At 45.1% G+C, this 25,652-nt stretch overlaps 1 protein-coding gene across 12 annotated transcripts in view; it reads left to right on the top strand.

Moving 5' to 3' along the window:
• Positions 1–25,652, top strand: part of TANC1 (tetratricopeptide repeat, ankyrin repeat and coiled-coil containing 1) — a 327,768-nt gene that overhangs the window by 258,434 nt on the left and 43,682 nt on the right. For 5 of the 12 annotated variants that reach the window (XM_081582801.1, XM_081582799.1, XM_081582798.1 and 2 more), the window contains 7 exons: positions 7,710–7,973; positions 13,576–13,677; positions 14,508–14,789; positions 15,535–15,692; positions 18,402–18,633; positions 19,995–20,161; positions 21,912–22,519. In XM_081582801.1, coding sequence (XP_081438927.1) covers positions 7,710–7,973; positions 13,576–13,677; positions 14,508–14,789; positions 15,535–15,692; positions 18,402–18,633; positions 19,995–20,161; positions 21,912–22,519 — 1,813 coding nt within the window. Of the gene's footprint in view, positions 1–7,709; positions 7,974–13,575; positions 13,699–14,507; positions 14,790–15,534; positions 15,693–18,401; positions 18,634–19,994; positions 20,162–21,911; positions 22,520–25,652 lie in introns of all 12 variants that reach the window. The other 7 variants (XM_081582795.1, XM_081582794.1, XM_081582802.1 and 4 more) reach the window with 3 other exon arrangements.

The raw sequence follows: 25,652 nt of genomic DNA, 5'->3' as shown, positions 1-25,652 counted from the left end.
GAATATCTTCACAGAAACATTGCTTCTGCACAAGTGGCTTGTGGTGAAATACCGACACTTGATTACAGTCCTGCTGATCCTTGCCAGAGCTTGATAATATTTGTTTTTCTGCCCAGTTGCTTAGGACATAAAGAAAAGTGACTGTGGGCTGACTTTTATCTTCCTGCATCTCTCTTCTCTGCTCTCCTAGGCTTGTAAAATGAAAGTAGTGCCAGAGGAAGCCTTAGACCTTTCATTTCCTGAACTTTGTGTCCCAGGGGAGGTGATCAGATGCAGAAAGAGGCATACAAAGAGGAATTAATTGTACTTTATATTCATTTTTAACTTGTTGTAAATCCTGCCCTTTTGATTTTATGCTAATACTGCTTTGTTGACACCTGTATTGCCCTGCTTGCTACTAAATTGAAATGCTTTGAAATTGATTTGGTAATAACTATTTAGAGTGTTTCAAATCTGTGTTAATATTCATTTTGCTACACTGCCTGCAATTTAAAAAATCATCCGTAATTATAGAAGCTTTTTAATCTCTTGGGTGAAGGAGGAGAATTTGCCTTTACATATGTTATTCAGTAAGGCACTTAATGGGAAAGAAGTCCTTGGTGGTGATGTGAATCAGCAAAACACCCGCTGTACTTGTATTCAGACCATGGCTGGAGTTTCCAGGCTGTTTTGTCTGAAGCATTTATGGGCACCAACTGCATACCAGGAGCACATCTGTTGAGTGCTGGGATGATAGAGATAGTTACAGTATCTGCTTTAAAACTTGTCTCCCTGTGGAATGAAAGAATGGTCTCCTACCGTTGGAGACTTGGGCAAGTTGTCAACTGCTGAAAAGGGTGTAAGACATGGCAGTGCCCTCCAAGGGAAGGTGTTTCCCATGGATATACCAACCGCTAATGGTGAGTGCCTTATGCTCTTTCCTGGAAGAGTCTGGAACTCTATGGAGTGAATGGACTAAATCAGAAGTTCCGTTGTCTAGGCCTTCAGTGCTGAGGATCTGTGTAGCTGTACTAGGACACAGTGACGTGTGCTATTGCCAAAAAACTTCATGTTGTTCGAGTCTGCAGGCTTCTTTCTGGAGGCTGCTACCCGCTCTTTCAGACAGAGTCTGGAGCCAGTGGGGCGAGGCTGAGGCTGGCCGGTGTGGCCTGCCTGCCCTCCCCTGCGCCCTGCCCCAGCTGCCCCTTCAGGTGTCTCTGTCTCAGAGGCCGGCTGAGCACTGCTGGGACCACATGGCTGTGACTCGAGTCCCGGCCTAGCTGCCTGGCACAGCAGAGCGCCTTGCGCAACGCGGTGGGCGCTGAGCCGGAGATTCGGAGCAGAGATCTGCCTGTCACAGGACCCTCAGCGGTTCCACAGGGCTATCCAGAGGAGCCTCGTGGTACTGTCCAGGCAGAGTGGTGGGAGGAGAAGCCAGAAAGCCCCATGGAGCCAGAGGTAACTCAGGGTCCCCTCCCTGCATCCTGCCAGGTGAGCATGCATCAGCCCGAGTGCCTTCACTGGAAGCTGTGCCTGCCAGGCTGCGGGAGGTGAGACCGTCACCCAGGCAGACGAGCCTCAGACTTTGTTCCTGCGGTTTGTTAGTGTGTGGGCGGGGCGGAGGGAGAGGCACTGGCTGGCATTTCTGGGAGGTTTCCTGCAGACTGGGTTCATCCTTGCAGTCTTCCCCGGCGTCTCCTGGGGAAATGCAGTGTGTGGCCTGGCAGCCTGAGCGTGTGAGGTGTGAGTGCACAGCAGAGGAGGGCAAGCTGCTGCTGGGTCCAGAACGCCAGGTAGTGGGCATGTGGCTTCTTGGACCTGTCACCTTGATCTTTCCCTGGTCTTGATCTCGGTCAAATGGTGTTCCCCTCTCAGAGTTGCTAGTGATCATCCGGTTGGGTCCAAGAAGGCGGTGTCTGCACTAGCTGGATTTTCCTTTTTTATTCACTTCTTCTTTTCTCTGACTTTCATAAGCAACCAATCAGTTTCTTTTTTGTTTGACCTTTAATTCACTGGTCCCTTATTTTAACTTTTAAACTCTTCCTCTCAACCATTAAACTGGATATAGAAGTTGAAAGATGTTTGTCTGGGTTTTGTTAGTGGTGTTTTATTTTTATTCGGTTGATTGGGATGGGCAGCATTCTCATGATATAGGAGGCACCTGACATGTGCCCTTCTATCTGATTTTTCTCTACCACCTACGGAGAGACAAAGGGCTCTCTTCATAGATCCCTGGCTTTGAAAATGGAGCATGCAGGACAATCTGTGGGATGCTTAAAAATTTCTTTTCAATTTGGGAGTGTTTAAAAATCTTTTCAAAATGTATGTTTTTGTGTATATTTCATATTATAATAAATTAGTATAGTCCGTGAACATAATTTATAAATACATGTATGTGGGATGTGTGCACAAGTTTGTCTAATCCTGTGATTGGAACAGTGCAGAGCATCATTCTGGAGCCCAGCGAGGCTTCAGGTGTTCCAGGGCTTTCTTGCCCATGGGACTGTTAGAAGTACTAAGTGAGATATGACGGAGGTTTAGAATAGGGCCTGTGTACCGTAAGCACTATTGTAATATTCACGTTAGCCACTATTGTTGTTCATATTTCCTAGGGATTCCTATTTATTTATATTCCATTCCTCCCTAGTGGATTTGAAATGCTCATGGGCATTTACTAAATTGAGATTTCTCTTTTTCAAAGAAGGTATGGGTGGAGGAGGGCTTCCTCGGTGACTCAGCAGTAAACAATTTTCCTGCTAAGGCAAGAGATGGAGGTTTCAATCCCTGTGTTGGGAAGATCCCCTGGAGGAGGAAATGGCAACCTACTCCAGTATTCTTGCCTGGAAAATCCCATGGACAGAGGAGCCTGGCGGGCTACAGTCCATGGGGTTGCAAAGAATTGGACACAATTTAGTGACTAAACAACAACTGTGACATGAGTTGGGGAAAAAGTGAGAGAAAAGATGAAGTCAGGAGTCAGGTTGATAAGATTTTACTAATTTTGCTTTAAAGTGGGCAGAAAGTTTTACTCAGGACGTGTAGCCAGTGTAAAGAGAGAAACGCAAACATACAAGATTATGTCTGGAAGGTAAAGACAAAAATGTGCCCATGCCTAGTAGTGGACCCAGAGAGATAGCCTCTTGTGGGTCCTTAAAAAGTTGAGAAGCCAGAGTTTGAACCCATGCCTCTTGCATTTTTCACCTCTTGTCTTTTCCAGAGCTCAGAGAGAGAAGAATTCGACTCTGCCTGTGTATACGTTTGATACCAATGGCCCTTATTTCCTAAACAATTCTGGACTGATGCCATAGTCAGATTATTTCCTAGTGTTCTTTTAAACCTACAACTTGATTTAGATCCCACCAAACTACTTTTTGGACCTTGCACTTTACTGTTTATTCTTTAAATTCTATTTTAAGTGAACATTAACATAGAAAGGACCTTCAATAGGCAAAGAGGGGATGAGGGGAAGGCTGGGAAGGAGAAGGAAGGAATTGCTTAATTCCAGTGCCATATAGAGCACAATGTTTAATGACCGAGTGGGTCTCTGTCTCTGCTTCCTCCACCTCCCAGGCAGCCCTGACTCTCCCTCCTGGCTCCCTCATGACTGGCCTTTCTCCACTAGCTGCTGCCCGGGGGCTATTTTTAACAAGGCAGGTTTCGTGAACTGCAAAATACTTTTTAGCAACAGATACTTCTTTTTTTAAATTAATTTATTTAATTGGAGGCTAATTACTTTACAGTATAGCCACAGATACTTTTACAGAACTCCTTTTACATGATGAGAACTGTGCAAGGCAAAGGGAGTTTTAATACACACTGCATGTGCGGTCAGAAGGTAATGGAAATACCACTAACTTGTGTATGTGTGAGTTTGGTTAGTTTTTCCCCAGTGTGTTTCCATATCTGTAAAGTAGTGTTGATGGTTCTCAGCCTTTCCACGTCTTCTCACATGCTGTAGTGATCATGTATGTGTCTTAACATGATTTGAAAGTGCTTTGGAGGTGGTACAGCCCTGTGCATGAGTAGGTCTGGGTAAATGTGCTGTTACTTCTGAGGAAGATGACCCACTTTTCCTGCCTAAACGGAGTTTTCAGGTTACATGGAGAGTTAGAAGTAGTATCACACACGAGTAAAAGAGCAAACCTAGTTTAATACTGACTTACAAGGCACAGCCTAACCTCGTAGCTTGATAAAACATAATGCCTAATAAGTCACTCGTTTTACAGAATCCTGCCTATTTGCAGAGTGACTGAGACCCAGCCTGAGTGATGATGAAAGTGAAATGAAAGTGGCAAGACTTAATTGACGAACACCGGCATCTGTACTGGGCTTCGCTGGTGGTTCAGATGGTAAAGAATACGCCTGCAATACAGGAGAACCTAGATTCGATCCCTGGGTCAGGAAGATCCCCTGGAGAAGAACATGGCAACCTACTCCAGTATTCTTGCCTGGAGAGTTCCACGGACAGAGGAGCCTGGCTACCATGGGGTCGCAAAGAGTTGGACTCAACTGAGTGACTAACACTTTCACTTTCTTGGCATCTGTACTAGTTGAAGGAATAAGATGATAGAATTTTTCAGTTGTTAAGGGACTTCTCAAGATTATCCAGGCTCCAGAAAATGTCAAATAGCCGTTATTTTTCAGAACCTTTTATGTTAATCATCATATTTAAGTTGTTGCCTTGTGTGGGGAACTTGAAGGTGACTGTGTTAACTTAATCACGAGTATATTCCTGTTAGCCTGGAAGAATAGGTATTTTTGAGTAGCAGGTCATTTGTTTTAAGAACTGCTTTCCTTTTCTTGGAGGCTGTGGAATTGTCCTATTTGTTGTGCTTCTCAGGTTGGATGGGGAAACTGGGGCCTTTATCTGGCCCCCCTGGATCTACTTCAGTGCTTCATCATCTATGAACCGAGATGAAAGTTCGCTGCCTGGGCTTCCAGCTGGCAGCCTGACCTGGGATCCCAGGGAAGAAGGTTGTGAAGTGGGGCAGTCTTAGTGGAGCATCTTTGTGGGAGGGGCCTGGCTTCAGAGCGTCTCACCTGCCTGTCTTTCACCAGGGGTGAAGGTGGATGCTGGAATGCATCTCTTAGGTGAACTTCATAAGGGCGGTGGGAGAGTCTCCTACTTACAAACATAAATTTATATAATATTCTCCTTTTGAAATTGCGGCCCCATCTAGGACCTCTCTTCCCAGCTGCTGTTCCTGCAGCTGGGGACCTTTCTCCTCCTCCCCCGCTGCCTTTCCCTTCCTCTCCCTGACCTGAATGATGCCACTTGTCAGGGCCCGGGCACTTGTGGCCCAGCTGACTGGGTCTTCAGTCCCTGCAGTCCACGAGCCCTGACCAGACTGTCCCTGCCTGGCTGCTGCTGGGGCCTCTGAAGTCCTGCTTCCAAGTGCTGTCATTTGTAACATGAAGTAAGGAGTCCCTGTTCCCACTGCTTGAGGTCTGAGATAGAGGTTTGATTCAGAAGTGCATGGCACTCAGGGAGAGCAAATGAAGAGGAACATCTCTTGGACCTTGTTTTTCACCTTAAGAATATGATCCCTCAAATAAAACAACCACAACCTAAAAACCAGATCAGTCACCCCTACTCTGGAACTGTAACTTAGATGTTGGGGTGGTCTTGGAACCTAGCTAATTACAACATGCCTGCAGGAAAAGCATTTTGAGTCCTGAACATTGGACTTCTAAATGAAAGTTTGTGACACAATCATAGCTTATTAAGAGATTATCATTAGTAACTAATGATGATTGAGGCAACAATCTCATTAATAAATTAAGGTAATCCTATGAAACCCTTGGGAGAAGGCAATGGCACCCCACTCCAGTACTCTTGCCTGGAAAATCCCATGGACAGAGGAACCTGGTAGGCTACGGTCCATGGGGTCGCAAAGAGTCAGACACGACTGAGTGACTTCGCTTTCACTTTTCCCTTTCATGCACTGGAGAAGGAAATGGCAACCCACTCCAGTGTTCTTGCCTGGAGAATCCCAGGGATGGCAGAGCCTGGTGGGCTGCCGTCTAGGGTCACACAGAGTCGGACACAACTGAAGCGACTTAGATGAAACCCTTAGCACAATCCCTGATATACAGTAACCTTCAGTAGATACTAGCTACTGTTATTACTAGCACCACCTGCATTTTTAGGTTGGAAAGAGTCATACTTAATAAACGGATGCGCATATGAATGTCCCATTTAAAAAACACGCACAATGAAGACGGATCGATTCCAAATAGATGGAAATATTAGTAGTAATCCTCCTGCTAGAATACTTGGAAATGCTAGGAGTTCCCTAAAGGTGTGACGGTCCCATCCCAAATCAGCTTACACTTTGGCTAGAGACTAAATGCCAGCAATCCTGAACCAGCAACAGTGAGAGTAAATGTCCTATCTCTGTAGTTTGAGCTCATCCATTGAATAAGCAGACATTTACTGAGCACTGAATATGGGCCAGGCCCTGTGTTGTTCAGAAAAGGAAGGGATCAGCTAATGGTAAATCTTCTGAGGAGGCTTCAGCACATAGGAGGGATTTTTAAGCAAGGAGGGAGCAGTGGATGATAAGTCCAGGAGCAAAGACAGTTTTAAAATTGTGATAGGATACCCTGCAGTCACATCACAGCAGGAAATTGTTTTGTCTTTGCTTCTAAACCATAAAGAGCATTGTAAAAATAAAACTGCTTCAGACCCTTTGATCCCAGATAACAGACTCTGTTGGAGCTAACTCACCAGCCTGCTGATAAAGTGTGTATGTTGATGAAGTAGCTTAATCCTGGCGTCTGGGTCCTGAATACACTGTGACCCAGTGTGCTCCCACTGAAGTCTTGCAGTTAACGGCCTGGGCCACTGGGATCCCAGTGGAGATCAGAGGACCTGGCCTCTGTTCTCAAGGACACAAGCCAGTGTTGGACCCATGGCGGGACCTGTGTTTGCAAATGGATCACATATGGCTCAGTATCTTTAAGTCGGAAGTGGCTGTTAGTAGATTTATAGAGTGAATGTTGCCCTATTTCTCCTTTTTTGCCAAGATGCTTTTCCATCCTGGTTTTCTTGGAAGAGGTTAAATATTAATTCTGCCGTCAAGTATCCCTTCCCATGCTTATGTATTCCTGTCCCTGGTTTCCTCAAGGTTTCCATCCTAGGCTGCTAAAGGATTAAAGTCAAGTCGGCCTCTCCAGATGTCTTGAACAGATGCTATAATGTTTTAATTCTAAGGATTAAATTTCTGTCTGACTTTATCATTGGATTATGTTTTATAGATTTTCCTCCTACATCTTTCTGCATTAACCATTGTACTGTCCTGCCCCTTCTCTCTGTGCACAAATATTATTAATTTGGGAAAAATACTTAAAGGTTCAAAGGAATTTAATGAGATTTGAATTCTTTTGTGAGCAATTCATCTTTGTTAAAAGGCAGGGTATATCATTTCCAAATTACATAGATTTACTATTAGCTCTCAGATACTTTTAGACAGTTTTTTCATTATCTTATCAGAGTTTTCTTTTCCCTCCCCTGTAGAATGATTTAGCAGTTTATTTCCTCTGATAAGCAACATTCTTCTAACTTACCAAAATACACTGTATGAAACATGGTTTGATAACAATCTGCACAGACCAGAAAACCATTGCTCATGGGGATGGTGTGTGTGTGTCTGTGTGTCTGTGTGTGAACTCTCAAGAGCCCCAGCTATTCCTGGCTTCCTTCAAAGTATTTTGGTCTCTCATTTCAGCCACAATTACAAGTTCATCGGAAAATGATGACCGGAGTGGCTCCAGTTTGGAATGGAATAAGGACGGAAGCCTAAGGTTAGGGGTACAGAAGGGAGTGCTCCATGACCGCAGGGCAGATAATTGCTCCCCAGTGGCAGAAGAGGAGCCCCCTGGGCCAGCGGAGAGCGTGCTGCCCAAAGCCGAAGCCTCAGTTGGAGATGGTCCGGTCCCTTATTCTCAGAGCTCCAGCTCGCTAATAATGCCACGGCCCAACTCAGTTGCAGGTAAGGCCATGCCTCTCCCTGGAAGGGTGACCTCGCTGGGTCTGAGGCGCCCACTGCTCACTTTCTTTACGTGGGAATCTAATCCAGACACAAGCCACCCTTGTGATAATGGGTCAGGCACTTACTTTTGCAGGCCTTACTGTACCCATCTGTAAACATGAGCGTAAACCCATATGTAAACATAAAGCTGCATTTAATGGTCATTAAGTGACCTTTCCCCTCTAGAATTCTTTAAATCTAATACTTAGACTATATGGCTCTTTGTATATGAGGGAAGAAAGGACCAAAAACTCTGTCCTTGTTTTTGTTTTTTTTAATTGAAGGATAATACTTTACAGAATTTTGTTGTTTTCTGTCAGATTATTTTAAGCCTGAGTTAATGCAGGATTTACAGCTTAATCAAGGAAAATCATTGTTTAGAATGAGTTTGTTAATATCAGCTCAAGGAATTTCTTTTTTTGTTCCATTCCCTGAATTTTCATTGCAATTTACTTTTAACTTTTAATTGAAGGATAATTACTTTGCAATGTTGTGTTGGTTTCTACCATACAATGTGAATCAGCCATATGTATGTGTATATCCCCTCCCTCTTGAACCTCCCTTCCACCCACCCCTCAAAAGAATTTCTAATCCAGCTTTCAAACTAATTTTCTATAGTTGAGGTTCATCATATAGATGGGAGATCCAGTTTTGTATAATTCAGTTATAAGGGAGCTCACGGTTTAAAACATGAGCAGCAGAAAAGCAAGTTCTCCATGAAGGAAATGGAAACAGGCCAGACAGTCATGTCTCAGCAAGATGGGGCAGCTGGAGCTGAGAAGAGAATGTGAAAGTGGTGACTGGTGCTGGCTGACTGGTCAGTAGGTGCTAGTTCACAGTGGGCGGGGAAGGGAACCCTACATCTGAGCTGCTGTGCCTGCTTCAAGGTCCCAAATTTCTAAGCTCGGTGCTCTTCTGTTGAATTTAGAAGAGGAGCTTGTTTTGATCATTGTTTGTTACCAATGAGATGCTTAACGATTTCTCCTCTGCCAGGGCCTGGGCCCAGGATCTCTCTTCCTGCATCAAAGTGTTTCTTTGTGACTCTGTACTGCTCCTTTGGGATGGGCCAGGCCACTTTGGCTGTCATTGGGTGTGTTTTACAGTGGAACTCCAAAGTGGCTGATAAATATACGGTCCTAATGGAAGAATTCAGAGACACAACTCTTAATTCACTTTCAAAGGAAGTAAAATGGCCTTGTTCCAGAAGAGGGATTTGGTGTGCCTGCCAGAAGGAAGTACTGAGAGCTTTATGTGTATTGAATGTATTGAATGATGGTTCTTCCAGAAGGTAGTGTGTCCTCCCACCACCATCCCATCATCTATGGCATAATATGTTGCACCCATGGCATTTTAGACCCTTTTTACTTGGATATGATGAAAGGTTCATTTGTATTATCCCAGGACTTCATAGCTATATTGACTTCAACAAAATGGCAGACTTGTATTCAATTGAATGGAGCTATTTTAAAATTAGGAAACACATTAATAAATTAATTTAACAGTGTTAAAAGGACCCCTTTCGGGTTATGTTTTCTGCTTGATGTTCTTTTATGTGGTTTCCTGCCACGTGAAGTGACAGTGGGTGTGAGCTGAGCATTTCCAGGAGACTGCAGCGATTATAGAACAGGGCTTTCTGATTTCTGCTGTGCTCATTCATTAGCTTCTATGGATGCCCTTGAACCAGACCTCCTGTGGAATTGGGAGAGTTTTACCTCTGGGCTTGAGCAGTGACTGCTTAGCCTAATGGATTTGCTCATTTCTCCCATGTTGCATATTTTATAAACTAAAAGCATATTTTGGAAGGAAATAAGAAAGTGCCTTACATTATAGTATCTGCTAACAAGCTAGGAGTCTGGTGGATTCTTCATTGCCTACCCTTTTACTCCTAAAGCTGAACTGCAGTTAGGTGGGAATGGTGGAACTCCCCTGGTGGTCTAGTGGTTAAGACTCTTCACTTCCAGTGCAGAGGGGCTGGGTTCCATCCCTGTCAGGAAACTAGATCCCACAAACTACAACTAAGAGTTCTCATGCCAAAAAGATCCCTCATGCTGCAGCTTAAGATTCGGTGCAGCCAAATAAATAAAATTTTTTTTTAAGAGGGAATGGCAAGATTTTTCAAGTATCATTGAATAAAAGACTCATGTTATAGACTATATGCAGTCCTGTTTATCTAGGGATTAGAAGGCAGGTTGCTACAAACAGAGCAGTAGGCAACACTCACTGGTGGACTGAAGAAAGGTGGGAAGGACCGTATACTGAAATCTCTTCAAAGTGTTTGCATGTCAAGATCCATATAAACACAGAGAAACTGCTGTTTGATAGGAAAGGTGTTTTGGTATGTGAAACAGAATAAGGGCTAAGCAGGAGAAAGAAAGGTGATGCCAGCTTCCCCAAAGGACATAGTTTCCCTGGGGGGTGAGGATATGGAAACAAGCTCCAAAGGCTGCCTGCCTTTACTGTCACTAAGCTTGTTACAGAGAACTGGAGCTGTTGCTTCATTCTTAACTGTCTCATACAGTGGAATTTTTTGGTCAAAGGTTATGAAAGTAAGTTGGCTAGGTTTGGTGATTGTTTTGCTATACAGAGATTTTCTTTGGCAAAGCATTTGTTGAAGTGGCATTGATTTAGAAAGCTGCAGTCTGGTTATTATTGTATATGCCACATCAAAATACATAACACAGACACTTTATTCCTTCATTAAAAAGCAGAATGAGAAGCCTTTAAAATGATATCTTGGATAATCCAGAAGTTGGATAATTGAGCTCTACCCTTTTGGACTACTGTTTGTTTGTTTTTTTGCCTTTTGAAATACTTTCTAAGTGAATCACAGAACACTGTTTAGTTTAGGAAACCAACAGGCAGAATCACCAGCCAGTTTTCTTGAGACTCTGACTGATAATTGCCTTGGACTTAATGCACTTACCTTTGATAGGTTAATCCATGGTGTTTTAATAGATGTTCCCTTTGCTCAGCTTAGACAAGTCTCCCTCTGCTTCTCCATCTACCCATTCCACCCCTACCTCCTTTCCCCACCAAAAAACCCTCTTTCCTGCAGCATCTTAAAATGTACTTCTCACCCAGATGTTAGACACAATATGTGTATGCCATGAGTGTATAATTAATTTAATTGTAGAGGTACTAGCAGTAGATTTATTACACCATGAAATTATTGCTTTCCTTCTGATTTTTCTGGGCCCTGAATAGTGTTAAGGCTTTTGAAAGCATTTATTTTTTAAATACCAGAAATGAGCTAATTTTTGTAGCATCTGAGAATTCCTGGGAGTGTGTGAAAGGATAGCATGTTGTCATCCTAGGGTGTCACCTGGGTGTGGGACTGAACACCTGAGCGTCACTGCTGCTCCTCTTCCATCACTCTCAGTGGCTGTGATGACACTTTATAAAGTGGAAGGAGCCAGCAGCTGGTGGCTTGCAGTCCTGATGAGCAGTGGTCCATTTCAAAGCAAGGTGTTCAACATAGACCTCTGGAGTTGCTGGGCCGCTCTTTTCCCTACTTTGGAACTGAAACTGTGGTCACTGAATATCTGCAAAGAGGTATTTGAAACCTCCTATCTCCTGCCTCTGTGTCAGACTTGGGCTTTTTTGCAGTCCTTTCTTTGAAGTGCTCTGTATAGTCTCTTCTTAAATCTTCGGTTGTCAAAAAATTTCTGAACTGAATGTCATGTTTTAAGGGGTCAGGATAAGAAGGTAAGTGGGAAGCCTTTGGAGGCTACAGGCATCTCTGTGCCCTCTGGGGTTGAGGCAGCAGGTCAGACAGTCTGGGCTTTTCCAGCTCTGAACTGAACCAGCTTGTGGCCAGAATATAGCTGAGGTTACTCCTTCTGTCTCAGCCTTCACCATGTCGGTGTGTTCACAAGGAGGTGTGCTGAAGAGCGGTCATTTGCAGAGCCCCGAGTCAGAGTCCCAGGTCCCAGGTGGGAGCCTGGAAATACGTACTAAGCAGTATTACTATACGGAATCAGGGTGATGGGTGTGGTCCTGCTGGCCATCTAGGAAGTTTCCCATGCCCTGGTTGTGAAGGACCTGGAGAGAAGCTAGATATTGCCTTGGATTCCCATACCTTAGGCTCACTTGGAAGTCCTGCATAGGGAATTAGCTGTATCTTTCTAAGAGGAAAGGTTGGTGTGGAGTATTGACGTACTGTGTGCAGCATGTGTGAACAGGCTGTGGATATGCACTGAAGAAGCGTCAGTGTGTGCTGCCGTAGAGTCGAGCTGTCTGGTGTTTCTCCGTGGCCTGGGACTTTGAGCAGGGCACACGGTCAGTTGGCCTCTGGAGAGTGCAGCAGAGTGGATGCCCTGTCACAGAGCCAGGCCATGAGCCACCCACGTGCCTGCTGAATGGAGGAGTGAGAGGAGGTGGTGCCAAAAGTGAGGAAGAAAAGGACCGAGGCCTTAGGAGGGGAAGTAGGAAGGGCCCAGATCAGGCAGATGGTGCTGGTTGGCGGTCAGCTGCTGCATCCGAGCCCATGGGGTAGCCAGAGGGTTTTCAGCAAGCAGATGGCCCAGCTTGACTTCTGTCCTTCGAAATTCTGTCACACTGGTGATTTCACCAGTCTTAGAAGCTTTAGCCCTGGAAGTAGAACTCCCTCTTCCCTATCATTCCCCCTCAAGTGATGTCTGTATCCCTGTAAGATAATCATATGTCTAGGATTGTCATTATTTTTATAATGAACTCCTTAACCCCCAAACCAGATTGGGTTTGATTTTATTTATATTTTTCTCATTATGACCTAGAATATATATATATATAAATAGGAGAAGGTTCCTATTTTAAGATGAAAACACGAACTGTGTATTTGCTTTAAAAATTTGCTAAGACTTAACAAAATTATTTTGTACCGATTATTTTTATAATTCACCTTATGTGTGTTTGAATAGATCCGTAAAACTTTTTAACAGGTAACTATGTGCCATGACTCTTAGTTATTTGATCAGAGGAAAATGTGATTACTTGTTTTTAGAATTAAAAAAATACATAAACATAATATAGTATAATATATAATCTATAATGTATACATAAAAATTTGAAGCTTTCTGATAAAGTCCACTTGGTTACTTTTACTGCCAAGAGCTGACTTTTAGGGTTCTAAGCCCTGAGGAATTGTCCATGTAGAATCTGCTCACCTAGTTAGCACAGCTGGAATTCTAGTGACAGTGGAAGACTCTCTCGAGCTGCAGAGATGAAAAGTCACTGTGCTGTGTGTTTGTAGTCAGTACTGAAGCTTTACTGAGTTTCACTTGATTCAGCTTTCTTCATAAAAATTTTTGATGAGGTCTGTCTCTTTCCTGGAGTAACGGAGATTCTGGCAACCATATCAACATGACTTTGGCTCAAGCATGAGGAGCTCTTGGTTTTGTCCACTTCTCAGTTAACAACACTGACAGAAATGTTAATGGGGGCAGGCAAACAAAACCAAAGTCACTCTGAAGTAAATTTTGTTGAAAGCCTGAAATGAATGGCTTTATAATTTATAATTTTTCGTAGTTTGGGTATGTTATTAAACTCAACTTTGAAGAGACTAAACTTTGGTTTAATATTACAGCAACGAGCTCAACCAAATTGGAAGACCTGAGTTATTTGGATGGACAGAGAAATGCTCCCCTTCGGACATCAATTAGGTTACCGTGGCACAATACGGCTGGAGGTAGGGCACAGGAAGTTAAAGGTATTTATCTTTGCATCTGCTGTGATTATGGCTGTGATGAGCTCATTCACTAAACATGGAAAGTCTCTGGTAACCAGCATTCAAGCCAGCTGTTTTTAAAACATGATATGAAGTGTATGTATGCAAGAAGTCTGTGTCTCTAAGGTGTGCTAGGAAACGATCCTTAATAGTTTTGGAGCCTCTTCCTTATGTAATGAACTTGCTTCTGGAGTTGAAAAATTATTCTGCAGTATGTTGTTTTGAAGTGAGGGGTTGTTTAACACTCAGGGATTGTTTAACACTCACTAGATTTTTTGGTCACCAACAAAGAATCAGCTTTGTTACAGTTTCTTAGGCTCTGTGGGCCACCTCCTGCTTCTGGCTGAAGTGCACAATTGAGTGGCCAAAAATCTCACAGTAAGAGTCAAAGCACCACCACACCCCAAGAAGAGCTGGGACACTGTCTTTAGGGGAAATGCATTTTTGTTTTTTCCTATAGAAGTGGAAGAAACAGGTCTTAAGTACTATTTCAGATAAACTGATGAGACATGATTTGGCCCCTTCATCACTTTCTCTAATCCTCTCTGTATCTATCTTGAGTCATGTGAATAACTTAGAAGCATGAAAGGGCTAGAGTCATTTTAATAGGACCCTTTGTAAGACCAATAAGGTATGATAAATGAGGTATTAGGAATTATTATAAGAACCATGCTGGAAATACTTGCAGATCCCCTTGTATTGTAAAACCATCCAAGCAATGATAAACTGAGTTTTTTAGTGTATAAAATATTGACATTCTTCTAAAATAATGATCTTTTTTTTTCCCTAAGCACGATTTGCTCCCTACAAGCCACAAGACATTTTGTTGAAACCATTATTGTTTGAAGTACCGAGCATAACCACAGACTCTGTGTTTGTGGGAAGGGATTGGCTCTTTCACCAGATAGAAGAAAACTTGAGGAACACAGAACTGACAGAAAACAGAGGCGCGGTGGTTGTTGGAAACGTGGGCTTTGGGAAGACGGCCATCATTTCTAAGTTGGTGGCACTGAGCTGCCATGGAAGCCGCATGAGGCAGATCGCTTCCAACAGCCCCAGCTCATCACCAAAAAGTATGTCTGTGTTTAACTGCTAGTCCAGTTTATTGCATGAATATAAGAAAGGTGGAGGGAATTGCTGTCTGGATAGGCATAAATTCCCCGTTTTCCTCATGTTCCAGCTGCTGTGTCAGGTTTGTGATCACGTGCTGGAGAGTTCTCTGTCTTTCACAGTCTTCTGTAGGTATGACCTGGGGTGAGGCCAGCCCTCCCTCGTGTTTTCCCAGCTCTCAGGCCTGTCACCCTCCTGATGGGGGCAGTGAGGCCTGATCAAGTGCTCTGAGGAATGCAGGGTCCTAAAATTCAGGATTAGTCTTCTGGCAGAACAAGCCAGGAGGAGTCTGTGCAGAATTCTTTTTCATCTGGTTTTTACAGCCTTTGTCTTCTATGCTGGACTTACAAAATTATAAAAACTAACTTCAAATGGGAAGGAGTGGCAAATTTGACAACCTGTAGCTTATTTTATGTGTAATAAAACAAAGTATTTCTAACAGGGTGAATAGTAACAGGGAGCCAGGAAGGTTTTTTTTTTTTTTTTTTTTAACCAAAAATAATGAAGCCAGGAACAGCGGTTCTACTGGGAGGGCACCTGGGTAATGGGAGACAGGGCTGAGAAGGAGTCTGTATTCCCATTTGGGCCTTTGCATTTGGTACCATGTTCACTCATTAGCTGTTAAAATACTCTCTGGGTCCAACCAAGAAGTATGTTCAGCATCCCACACTATCCTTGTACATAATGAAACTGGTCTCTTCATTGCAGCTTCAGATTCCTCCCAGGATGTTCCTTTCACTCCACTGCTTTCACCAAGTTCTTCTACAAGTGGTACTGGTGTGGCTAAATCCCCCCCATTGTCTGGGTCTGATGCTCCTGAGAACCAGAGACCACGAGAGGATGCAGTGAAATACTTGGCTTCTAAGGTAACCTGCTCCTGCTTTATGGGAGCCTTCCAGAGAGAGAGATTTGCCAGTGTGGCTTTTGAGAAATGAATTTAAAAAGGGATCTTAAAATGGAGACAAGAGTTGCTTAATTCGAAAATATAGCTTTGGATAAAATTGTGATGGAGTACTTGAAATAAAAGGTACTCATGAAAATTAATATTTTAGGACACTGGCAGTGGACTATTTATTCATCTTAAATGATGAATTGAAAGAGTTCCTCAAAGCCGCCATAGATATCATTGCACTCACCACAAATCCGTCTTTGTAAGCACATGCCCTCCTTCATTTTTCATTTGGTATAAAAGCAGGAGATTGGGAGCCTCTACCATGCCCCAGGCCTCCTCCCCCACCCACACTCTGTTGCTAGGGCCCTTGGTTACAAATGTCTTTCTGTCAGAGGTTTCTTGTGATGTTGTAAAGAGATTTGGCTGACTTTCCCTTCCTAGGACCTGATCATCAAGGTCCTTCTGAAATTTTCAATCTGCTCAACATCCAGCACAGGTTCATAAGCTGCCCTCCTGCACGGCAGCAGTTACCACTCTCATTCCTTGTGAGCCACTTGGGTCTCCCAGGCCAGAAGGGGCGTGAGCTGGTGATGTTGGAGAACCACCACAAGTGGACAGTGGTGAGAAGCATCTGTGAGGAACCCCCTCGGGTGAGGTTGATGCAGGGGAACTGAAACGAATGTTCCCCAGCCCTAGACACCTGCTCCTTGCTTCTGCTTTCCCGAGAAAGGCTATTCCTCACCCAGCCTGGGCAGTCCCAACGCCCTGACCACTGATTTGGGGCAGTCCTCTGGCCATGAACGGGTGATCTGGGATGAGGGATATGGTGCAGACTTCACAGCCACCTGTGACAGTGGTTTTCAAAACCAGTTTGGGACCCACAGTAAGAAATACATGTTATACTAAACACCTGGTGTTCACACACATCATCACACACACAACTGAAGCAAAAACATTATATACTTATTCTTACGTCTATAAAGTTCACTGTATTAAATTAAAAAAGGTTTTATGGCTTCAAATTGATTTCATGCCCCACTCTTGGATTGCCAGACTTCCTATTATCAAACACCATGCTAGGTGGTGCTGGCTCACTGGTAGTTTGTACAAGCTCACAGGTCCCCTTTTGTTGCTGTTAAGCTCTGTCCAGTTGAGAAGGGAAGAGCAGTCCTCTTCCCTCTGAGTGTCCATGATGCGTGTTCAGTCACTTCAGTCGTGTCCGACTCTTTACAACCCCATGGACTGTAGCCGGCCAGGCTCCTCTGTCTGTGGATTCTCCAAGCAAGAATCCTAGAGTGGGTTGCTATTTCCTTCTCCAGTGTCCATGATAGACGTAATCAAAAACAGAAGTCACGTGGGTTCCAAATTGGCCACACCTATCCTGCCACCTGCTTTGTAAGAGTCTGTAGACCTGGAATCAGACTTCAGATCTTCCACTGACTGTCGGTCACCCTGGCAGGGCATTAACCTGAGTGTCTGCTGCTCTCAGCTCTGATCCATAGCCAGTGGTTCTTGTCCTGCTTCTGCAGGGCTTGTAGGGCTGAGTGGGACAGCAGTGACACAGACCCCTCTGAAAAACATAAAGCACTTTACATGAATGTGTTTTGACCTTCTTCACCTTCCTTACCTTATACTTGGGGCTTCCCTGGTGGCTCAGTGGTAAAGAATCCTCCTGCCAATGCAGGAGACACAGGTTCGATCCCTGGGTCAGAAACATCCCCTGGAGAAAGGAAATGGCAACCCACTTCAGTATTCTTGCCTGGGAAGTCTCATGGATAGAGGAGCCTGGTGGGCTACCATCCATGGGGTCACAAGTGAGTAAGACACGACTTAGTGACTAAACAACAACCGCCACCACCAGCTTGTACTTAACATTCCTCCATTCATCCTCATTGGGAAAGCTGCATATTTTTCATTTGTCTGCAGTATGCCTCCCACTCTCAAGACAGAGCCACATCTGGCACTTTCCTTGGGGGTCTCTCTGAATCAATAGCTTGCTGACACTTCAAATCCATCCCAACAAAAACAATCCTCTCAGTGCATGGGCAGGAGCCTCCCTTCTCCTACGTGTCCCTTCACATGATAGGCAGGATTTTGGGAGTGTCTGCCGTTGAGCTTCTCCATGGTGTTGCTGGAAGTGTGGGGAGGAGGCTGAGAGCCTGAGCCAGGCTGCCTTGCCCTCTTGCCAGCAAGAGGAAGCAGCAGTGACTTGACAGCCTGGCTTTCATTGCCACCAATTGTATCTGCTTTTTGGATGCTGGAAATGAGTTTCCCAAGGAGATGCTGCTCTTTTTGAAAACAGGCATGTAGTGACTATGGTACTAGTGGATATCAAGAATATCCAGATGACTCAAAATTGTTTTAAGCCAGGGTAGACTTTACATTTCCTGAATAACTTTTATTCATTTATATTCAACACAGAAGGAGTAACTTGTGGTGATCTTAGGGGCAGTCAAGACAGATTTGTGACTACAACTTAAAGTCAGCCTAGAATTCAGCAAACTTTAGCATTCCTTCCAAAGTGGAGGAATTACTGAATCCATTAAGCTAAATGATGACTCAGTCCTGGGGAATAGAAGGAACGTGTCTTTTTAGAGAATGGGAGGATTGCATCCCATTGGAGAGCGTGGAAGGAGCTGTGCAGAGAGGATAAGGCGATGCTGACGGCTCTGCTTCCCCGCAGGTTGTGGCCTACCACTACTGCCAGGCCGACAACACCTACACGTGCCTGGTGCCCGAGTTCGTGCACAGCATCGCGGCCCTGCTCTGCCGGTCCCACCAGCTGGCCGCCTACCGGGACCTGCTGATAAGGGAGCCCCAGCTCCAGAGCATGCTGAGCCTCAGGTCCTGTGTGCAGGACCCGGTGGCCGCCTTCAAGAGGGGCGTGCTGGAGCCGCTCACAAGCCTGAGAAACGGTACTTCCCAGCGGCCAGCCATGTCCTCCCTCTCCCCGGGATGGTCCTCAGAATGGGGGTGGGGGTCTGCTCGGCCCTGGGGGAGGGAGCGAAGTGGGCACAGGGAGGATGTGGGGGTGCATGCCTCCTCCCCTTCCTCAGAATCCTCAGTCCAGGGCCCCACCTTGTCCCCCTCCAAATAGTGTCCTTATAAATGGAATACCTCCAGTAAGAATTAACTCCCCAGTTGAACATTTCCAAAGTAGCTAATTTGTAACAAGAGGTTATTTAGATGACTTACTCCCTAGAAACTGCTGCCTGCATATTTTGCACTCCTCAGTAGCGAGGGAGTATGTTGGGAGTATGTTGATTGTTGGGGAACTTGCCAGGATGTTTTTCCAGGGGCCTCTGTTCCCTGATGGCTCAGACGCTAAATCTGCTTGCAATGCAGGAGACCTGGGTTCGATCCCTGGGTTGGGAAGATCCCCTGGAGAAGGGAATGGCAACCCACTCAAGTACTCTTGCCTGAAGAATCCCATGGACAGAGGAGCCTGGCAGGCTACAGTCCATAGGGTCGCAGAGAGTTGGACATAACTGAATGGACACACTTTCACTGTTCAGTTGAAGCTAAAATCATTTCTTGAAGTGGTCATTTGGGTTTTTTGCCCTTGACTGTCTCAGTAGAGACATTAGTGATATTCTGGGCCTTTGTCTATTCATCTTTCCTGCCCCTTGCTCCTTACCTTTTGAGCTAGTCTACCTGCCTCCATAGCACGTCTGCCATTTGGTGCCAGGGAGAGGGGAGTGAAACATACGCTATCACTGCTCCTCATTGCCGGGCAGGAAGCTGGCACCAATGAATAGAAAGCTAGGTTTAGGCTTGGAGGTTTCCGTGTAGCAGAGTTTTCGCCTTCACTGGCTGTGCGCCTTCGGTGGGATGCTCTGACCTTGCAGGGTCCTCTTGCCTTCCCAGAATCCATCAAGGGAGCTCTGTGGGGCGGGGTGGGGGGACAGGACCTGGAGTCTTTTGCAGGTTTCATCTCAGTGTGTGCTGGTTATCTTTGCTGTCACTCACTCCAGTGACAGGAGTTTTTGAAGAGCTAACTGTAATCATACACGTGGGTGAGATCTTGCTAATGTGTGTGATGCAGTATGTTTCTGAAAACTGTTTGGTGGGAATTGATCTTCCTTTGGCTCTGCACTCTGGTTTTCGTTACAAATTTAATAGAAAATACGCTTCTGTGAAAACCACTTATTCTGACATATGTAAACCTTTTTAGTTTTCCCTAACACTTTAAATTGTGCATTAAAATACACTGGGTGGTGCTATCTTATAGAAATGTATAATTTCTTAATTTAAAAAAAATCATTTTATCTTTTAGAGCAGAAAATTCCTGAAGAAGAATACATTATTTTGATAGATGGCTTAAATGAAGCTGAGTTTCATAAACCTGATTATGGAGATACGCTTTCTTCATTTATTACCAAGATTATTTCTAAATTCCCTACTTGGTTGAAGTTGATTGTGACTGTAAGAGCAAATTTCCAGGTAAAAAAAGAATCCTCAAATATCTTTCCAAGACCCTATGCCTCAATTTTGCAATTTTTACAATTATAATTTTAGGTTAATATTAACAACTTAAACTGTTGTAAGTCATTTTGCTGCTGAATTGAAAACTGTATTGGAACTTTGAAATATTAGTGTACAGAGCCCTAAACAGGCAGATCTCTAACCTTTTTTTACCCCCAAGGCACATTTATCAAGGTGTCAGGTAAGTTCCCTAATTTCATTAAGCTATGCTAGTGCTTCCAAAATGGAAGTGTCTTGCCCCAGTTCATCGCAACTCAGTTTAGGGGGCTATTTTAGGTGCCTGGCCAATAAGTCTACTAAGGGTTTCAAGTTATTCTTGCCGGTAGTTATTTGTATGAGTTTGCAGTGAATTTTTTTTTCAATGAAGAGATAAGGGAGAGAGAAGGGAGGAAGATTTTTAAGGCCAATTCTGAAAAAAGGTCCAGTTTTTCATAAAACTTAAACACGAGATAATGCAGCAAAGTGAAGAGTGTATGTGTTTTTTAAAAATTCTATTCCTCATCTGTCTCCCCCTTTGAACTCTGTAATTATATCTTAACAACCATTGACTCCTTCCATCTACCCCATCCCTTTTTAGTAAAGATACAAGACATGGATTTTTTTTTTTTCCCCTTTAGGATGATATTTATTTTAAAATAGCATTTGGGTTCTTCTTTTCCTCTTTAAAAGTAAAATTGGACCTCATATGCACTTGGCGTTTGTTTTTGTAGACATTTGATTCATACACTTTTCAGTCACACTTCACACAGTGGGAGTTTGGCAGTCAGCAGCATGGGAGCAGAAATCCTGTGTTCTGCATTCGAGCTGTGTTGAGTTTTCAGAGGCTTGGTTAGCGTCCATGTACAGTGGGGTAATTGTTCTCAGCCTGCCTCCTACAGCTGTCACATTCAGTGAGGACATGTTACAGAAATGATAGTGGGATGTTTAAACAAAAAAAAAAAAGAAAAAATTCACCTCTACTGTTAAGTGTCATCCCGCAGGTGCTTACCTGTGGGATGGCAAAGGGACAGGGTGTCTGGAGCTGGAAATGTTCTGTGTCTACCTGCTGGTCCCACAGGTATATTTGACTTTGAGAAAGTGAATGACACCATGCAGTTAGGATTTGTGCACCTCTGTATGTTACATTTCAATTTAAAAGTTTACCAAAAAACAACTAACAGCAACAACAAAAATAGTGGGCTATATGAAAGTCGGACAGCTTCATTATAGCAGTCCCCAGGGCCCAGCCTGGGGGCAGTTTCAGATGACCTGGTTGGGTATCTTGACACACAGCGAAGAATGCCTCTGATCTCAGTGTCTGGCCATGGTCTTAGATGTACAGTGTTAGTTTTTGTCTGTCCTTGTTGTATCACCAGTTGCACAGTGTAAAGATTATGGCTATCAGGTCACCTGGGGGTCTCAGTGCCCCATTGCTAGTGCAGCCAGGTTGTCACTGTCAGCTCAAGGCTCTTCCATCTCACTTGGCTCCGCATCCTCGGATAAGGGCCTCAGGAAAGCCTTTTCTGATTTAATCTTACATCAGGCATTTCTTTCACATAAGCTTTTTATCTTCAATTTATCCTATTACACGTTTTAAGATAAAACAATGAGTCCCTGTAATCCATGAAAATCCTCCTTGAAAGAAAACTCGGGGATCTGGTTTGAAGTGCAGCTGACATGAAAAAGAAATCGCTGTGGAGTGACACTGTGGGGTCCTGTTCCTTTGCAGGAAATCGTCAGCGAGCTGCCATTTGTCAAGCTGTCCTTGGATGACTTTCCGGACAATAAGGACATCCACAGCGACCTGCATGCCTACGTCCAGCACAGGGTCCACAGCAGCCAGGACATCCTCAGCAATATCTCGCTGAACGGCAAGGCCGATGCCGCCCTCATCGGCAAAGTGAGCAGTCACCTGGTTCTGCGGAGCCTCGGCTCCTACCTGTACCTCAAGCTCACCTTGGACCTCTTCCAGAGGGGACACCTGGTCATCAAGAGCGCCAGCTACAAGGTGGTGCCTGTGTCTCTGTCTGAGCTCTACCTGCTGCAGTGCAACATGAAGTTCATGACCCAGTCTGCTTTCGAGAGAGCTCTTCCCATTTTAAACGTGGCCCTGGCATCCCTCCACCCCATGACGGATGAGCAGATCTTCCAGGCGATCAACGCTGGCCACGTCCAAGGGGAGCAGGGCTGGGAGGACTTCCAGCAGAGGATGGATGCCCTCTCCTGCTTCCTCATCAAGAGGCGAGACAAAACCCGCATGTTCTGCCACCCATCCTTCAGAGAGTGGCTCGTGTGGAGAGCAGATGGCGAGAACACAGCCTTCCTGTGTGAGCCCAGGTATGATGGGCTGCTTACCCAGTAGCTCTGTGCAGGAAGCCTGATGCCTGGCTGGCGAAGGGATCACAAACACAATTCATGTTCTTTTGCAGAAAGATAACACAGCATGAATGATGCAGTGAAAGTCGCTCAGTCCTGTCCAGCTCTTTGTCACCATATGGACTGTAGCCTGCCAGGCTCCTCTGTCCATGGGATTCTCCAGGCAAGAATACTGGAGTGGGTTGCCAATCTCCTTCTCAAGGGGATCTTCCCAACCCAGGGATTGAACCTGGGTCTCCTGAGTTTGCAGGCAGATTCTTTACCGCCTGAACCACCAGGAAAGCCCTCAAACAAAAACTTCCTTCCTTTTTTTTTTTAAAGTTTTTATTTTGTATTGGGGTGGACAGAGGAGCCTGGTAGGCTACAGTCCATGGGGTCGCTAAGAGTCGGACACAACTGAGCGACTTCACTTTCCCTTTTCCCTTTCATGCACTGGAGAAGGAAATGGCAACCCACTCCAGTATTCTTGCCTGGAGAATCCCAGGGACGGCGGAGGGGTCGCACAGAGTCGGACACGACTGAAGCGACTTAGCAGCAGCAGCAGCAGCATAGTCAATTAACCAGCTTCTCAGGTGGCGCTATTGGTAAAGAATCTGCCTGCCAATGCAGGAGACATGGGTTCGATCCCTAGTTTGGGAAGATCCCCTGGAAAAGAGCATTAACTCACTCCAGTATTCTTGCCTGGAGAATTCCATGGACAGAGGAGCCTGGCGGGATACAGTCCATGGGGTCGTAAAGAGTCAAACACGACTGAGCACATAACCAGTTAACAGTGTTGTGGTCATTTCAGGTGAACAGTGGAAGGACCCAGTCTTAAATATGCATGTATCCATTCTCCCCAAACCTCCCTCCCATTCAGGCTGCCACATCACATTGAGTAGAGTTCCACGTGAAAGCTTTCTTCCTTTAATTGCTAGTATTGTAGGACTCCTCAGTATATGTGAACGAAGGAGAAGCTGGGTGGTGCCTGGGCGGTGTTTCTTTGTAATTCTCTTCTAGGTCCCCATCCCCTCTCTCAGGACATGTGCAGGAGAGTGTGGGACCAGCTGCAGGGAACAGCTGGCTTCCCTCAAGCCTGTTCATGGCTCCGTTCCTTTGCAGGGGTGGGAATCTGCAGACTGTCTCTCAGTGCCGTTCTGCCACCTCTTGAGCTTGTGGCGTCTCATCCCAGGGATCTGATGCATCTGTGGCCCCAGAGGGGAAGCAGCCATCACTTCCAGCCACATCATTTTGTGCTTGTGTCCTGCAAGAATAGCAGATTGGGATTTGGGGTTGGGAGGAGTCGGGTTCAGAGTTCAGGTGCCTCATTTGCGGTGGGGCAGCTGCATCTGAGGAGTCAGAGGTCCACTGAGGCTTTGCAGCAGAGCTGGGCCAGGACACAGCTCTCCCCACTGTCCAGGGGAGGAGGTAGGCGGGAAGCCTGCCCACCCTGCAGCGTGGTGTTAGGGTGAGAGACTAAGGAATTTGAAGCGCAAATGCTCTTAGATGACAGTGGGTTCACATCCAGCATCATTGCTCCTGCCTTCTCTGATTCGGAATTGCTCCCAGCCCTGTGTAAGAGGTCTGACAAGCTTCTCAGCTGTCTCCTTCCGGCTGCCCTGGCCTTTTAATCTGATGCTAAGGCCTGGAAATGAAATGAATAAGCACTTGTGAGCCACATACTCCCTTTCTCCCATGAATATTTGTTTAATTTATTGATTTTTAGCGGAAGGATAATTGCTTTACAATATTGTGTTTATTTCTGCCATACATCAACATGAATCAGCCCTAGGTATACATATGTCCCTTCCCTCTTGAGCCTCCCTCCCACCCCACCCCACCCCTCTAGGTTGTCCCAGAGCACCTGATTTGAGCTCCCTATGTCACACAGTAAATTCCCACTGGTTATTTATTTTACATATGGTAATGTATATGTTTCTTCCATGAATATTGACTTACCATTGACTCTCTTGGTCTAGCTGTTCTTTTATGTTGTAAATAGAGTGTTTTCTTAGGAGACACTGGGCTAAGAGTTTATTGTCTTTTGAAACTGCTTTGGGACAATAAACTATCAGGTTATTTAGCCAGTCAGTAAAAACTAGGTGACAGATGTTCTATGATATATTTAGCCAAGTCAGACCATTTTACAGGAAGATAGTGAAGTGGAGAGCAGCCTTGCTAACATGAGGTAGGTGGGCCTGGCTTGGCCTGTGGACAGAGTCGAGCAGAAGGAGGTGCTGTATATGGATGACATTGAGGTGTTAAGCTTCAGAAACTAGGGATGGCATTGCTCTTAGAGCAGGTCAGAAAGGCAGAGGCACAGGGCTGACTTTGCTAGGCAGGAGCTGCTTTGGATTTTAGCAGTGTGAGCTCATGGGGTTGGTGGTGGGGTTCCAAGGCAGGTTGGGTCTAACAATTGGAAGAGAGGTTGGAGTTAAAGATCTGGCATCATTGATGGAGAGGCAATGGTGGGACATGGTGAGGAAGTGCAGTTGGAGGAGAGGGAATGCTGGACTTCTGGGACAAGGAGAAGGATTTCCGGGAAGGAGGTGAAGGAAGTAGGCGCTGCTGAAAAGTGAAGGAAGGTGAGGATTCAGAGGAAGCCATTGGCTTTTCGTTGCGGGAGGAGGGTCCTAGATCTCCAGGAGATTCCTTCCATTGGGTTGTGAGGAGTGGAAGAGGAGAGACAGCATCCTGGCATGGAAAGTAAAAGGGTGGAGAGGTTTGGGGTTGGGGGGGGGAAGAGTTTTGGTTTATGTTTTAAACAACACAAGGGATTGGGATGTCGTTGGAAGCATCCTTGAGACAGCATGTTCATGGAAACACAATCCGTGAAGGGGGAGAAATTGGAAACTCGAGGGAATGGGGTTAGCTAGTCTTCTCTTTGCCTCTGCAGCATCCATTCACGGCACCATTCTAGCTTGATTTTGTCTTGTTTACATGTCTCCAGTCCAGTTGCTGAGAGCTCCTCAGGGCAAGGACCTCACATTGTGCCCCATGAGATCCTCAGTATCAAACAAGGTGCTGGTTCTAGGGGGATGTTAAGGCACAAATGATTGGATAAGTCGGGTTATGCTGAGGAAGAGCACAGGGGCTCCTATTAGTAGACTGTGGT

Source organism: Giraffa tippelskirchi, chromosome 3 (assembly GCF_054371585.1).
Source record: "Giraffa tippelskirchi isolate mGirTip1 chromosome 3, T2T-mGirTip1v1.2.pri, whole genome shotgun sequence".
Lineage (NCBI taxonomy): Eukaryota > Metazoa > Chordata > Mammalia > Artiodactyla > Giraffidae > Giraffa > Giraffa tippelskirchi.
This window is presented reverse-complemented; position numbering and strand designations above follow the sequence as displayed.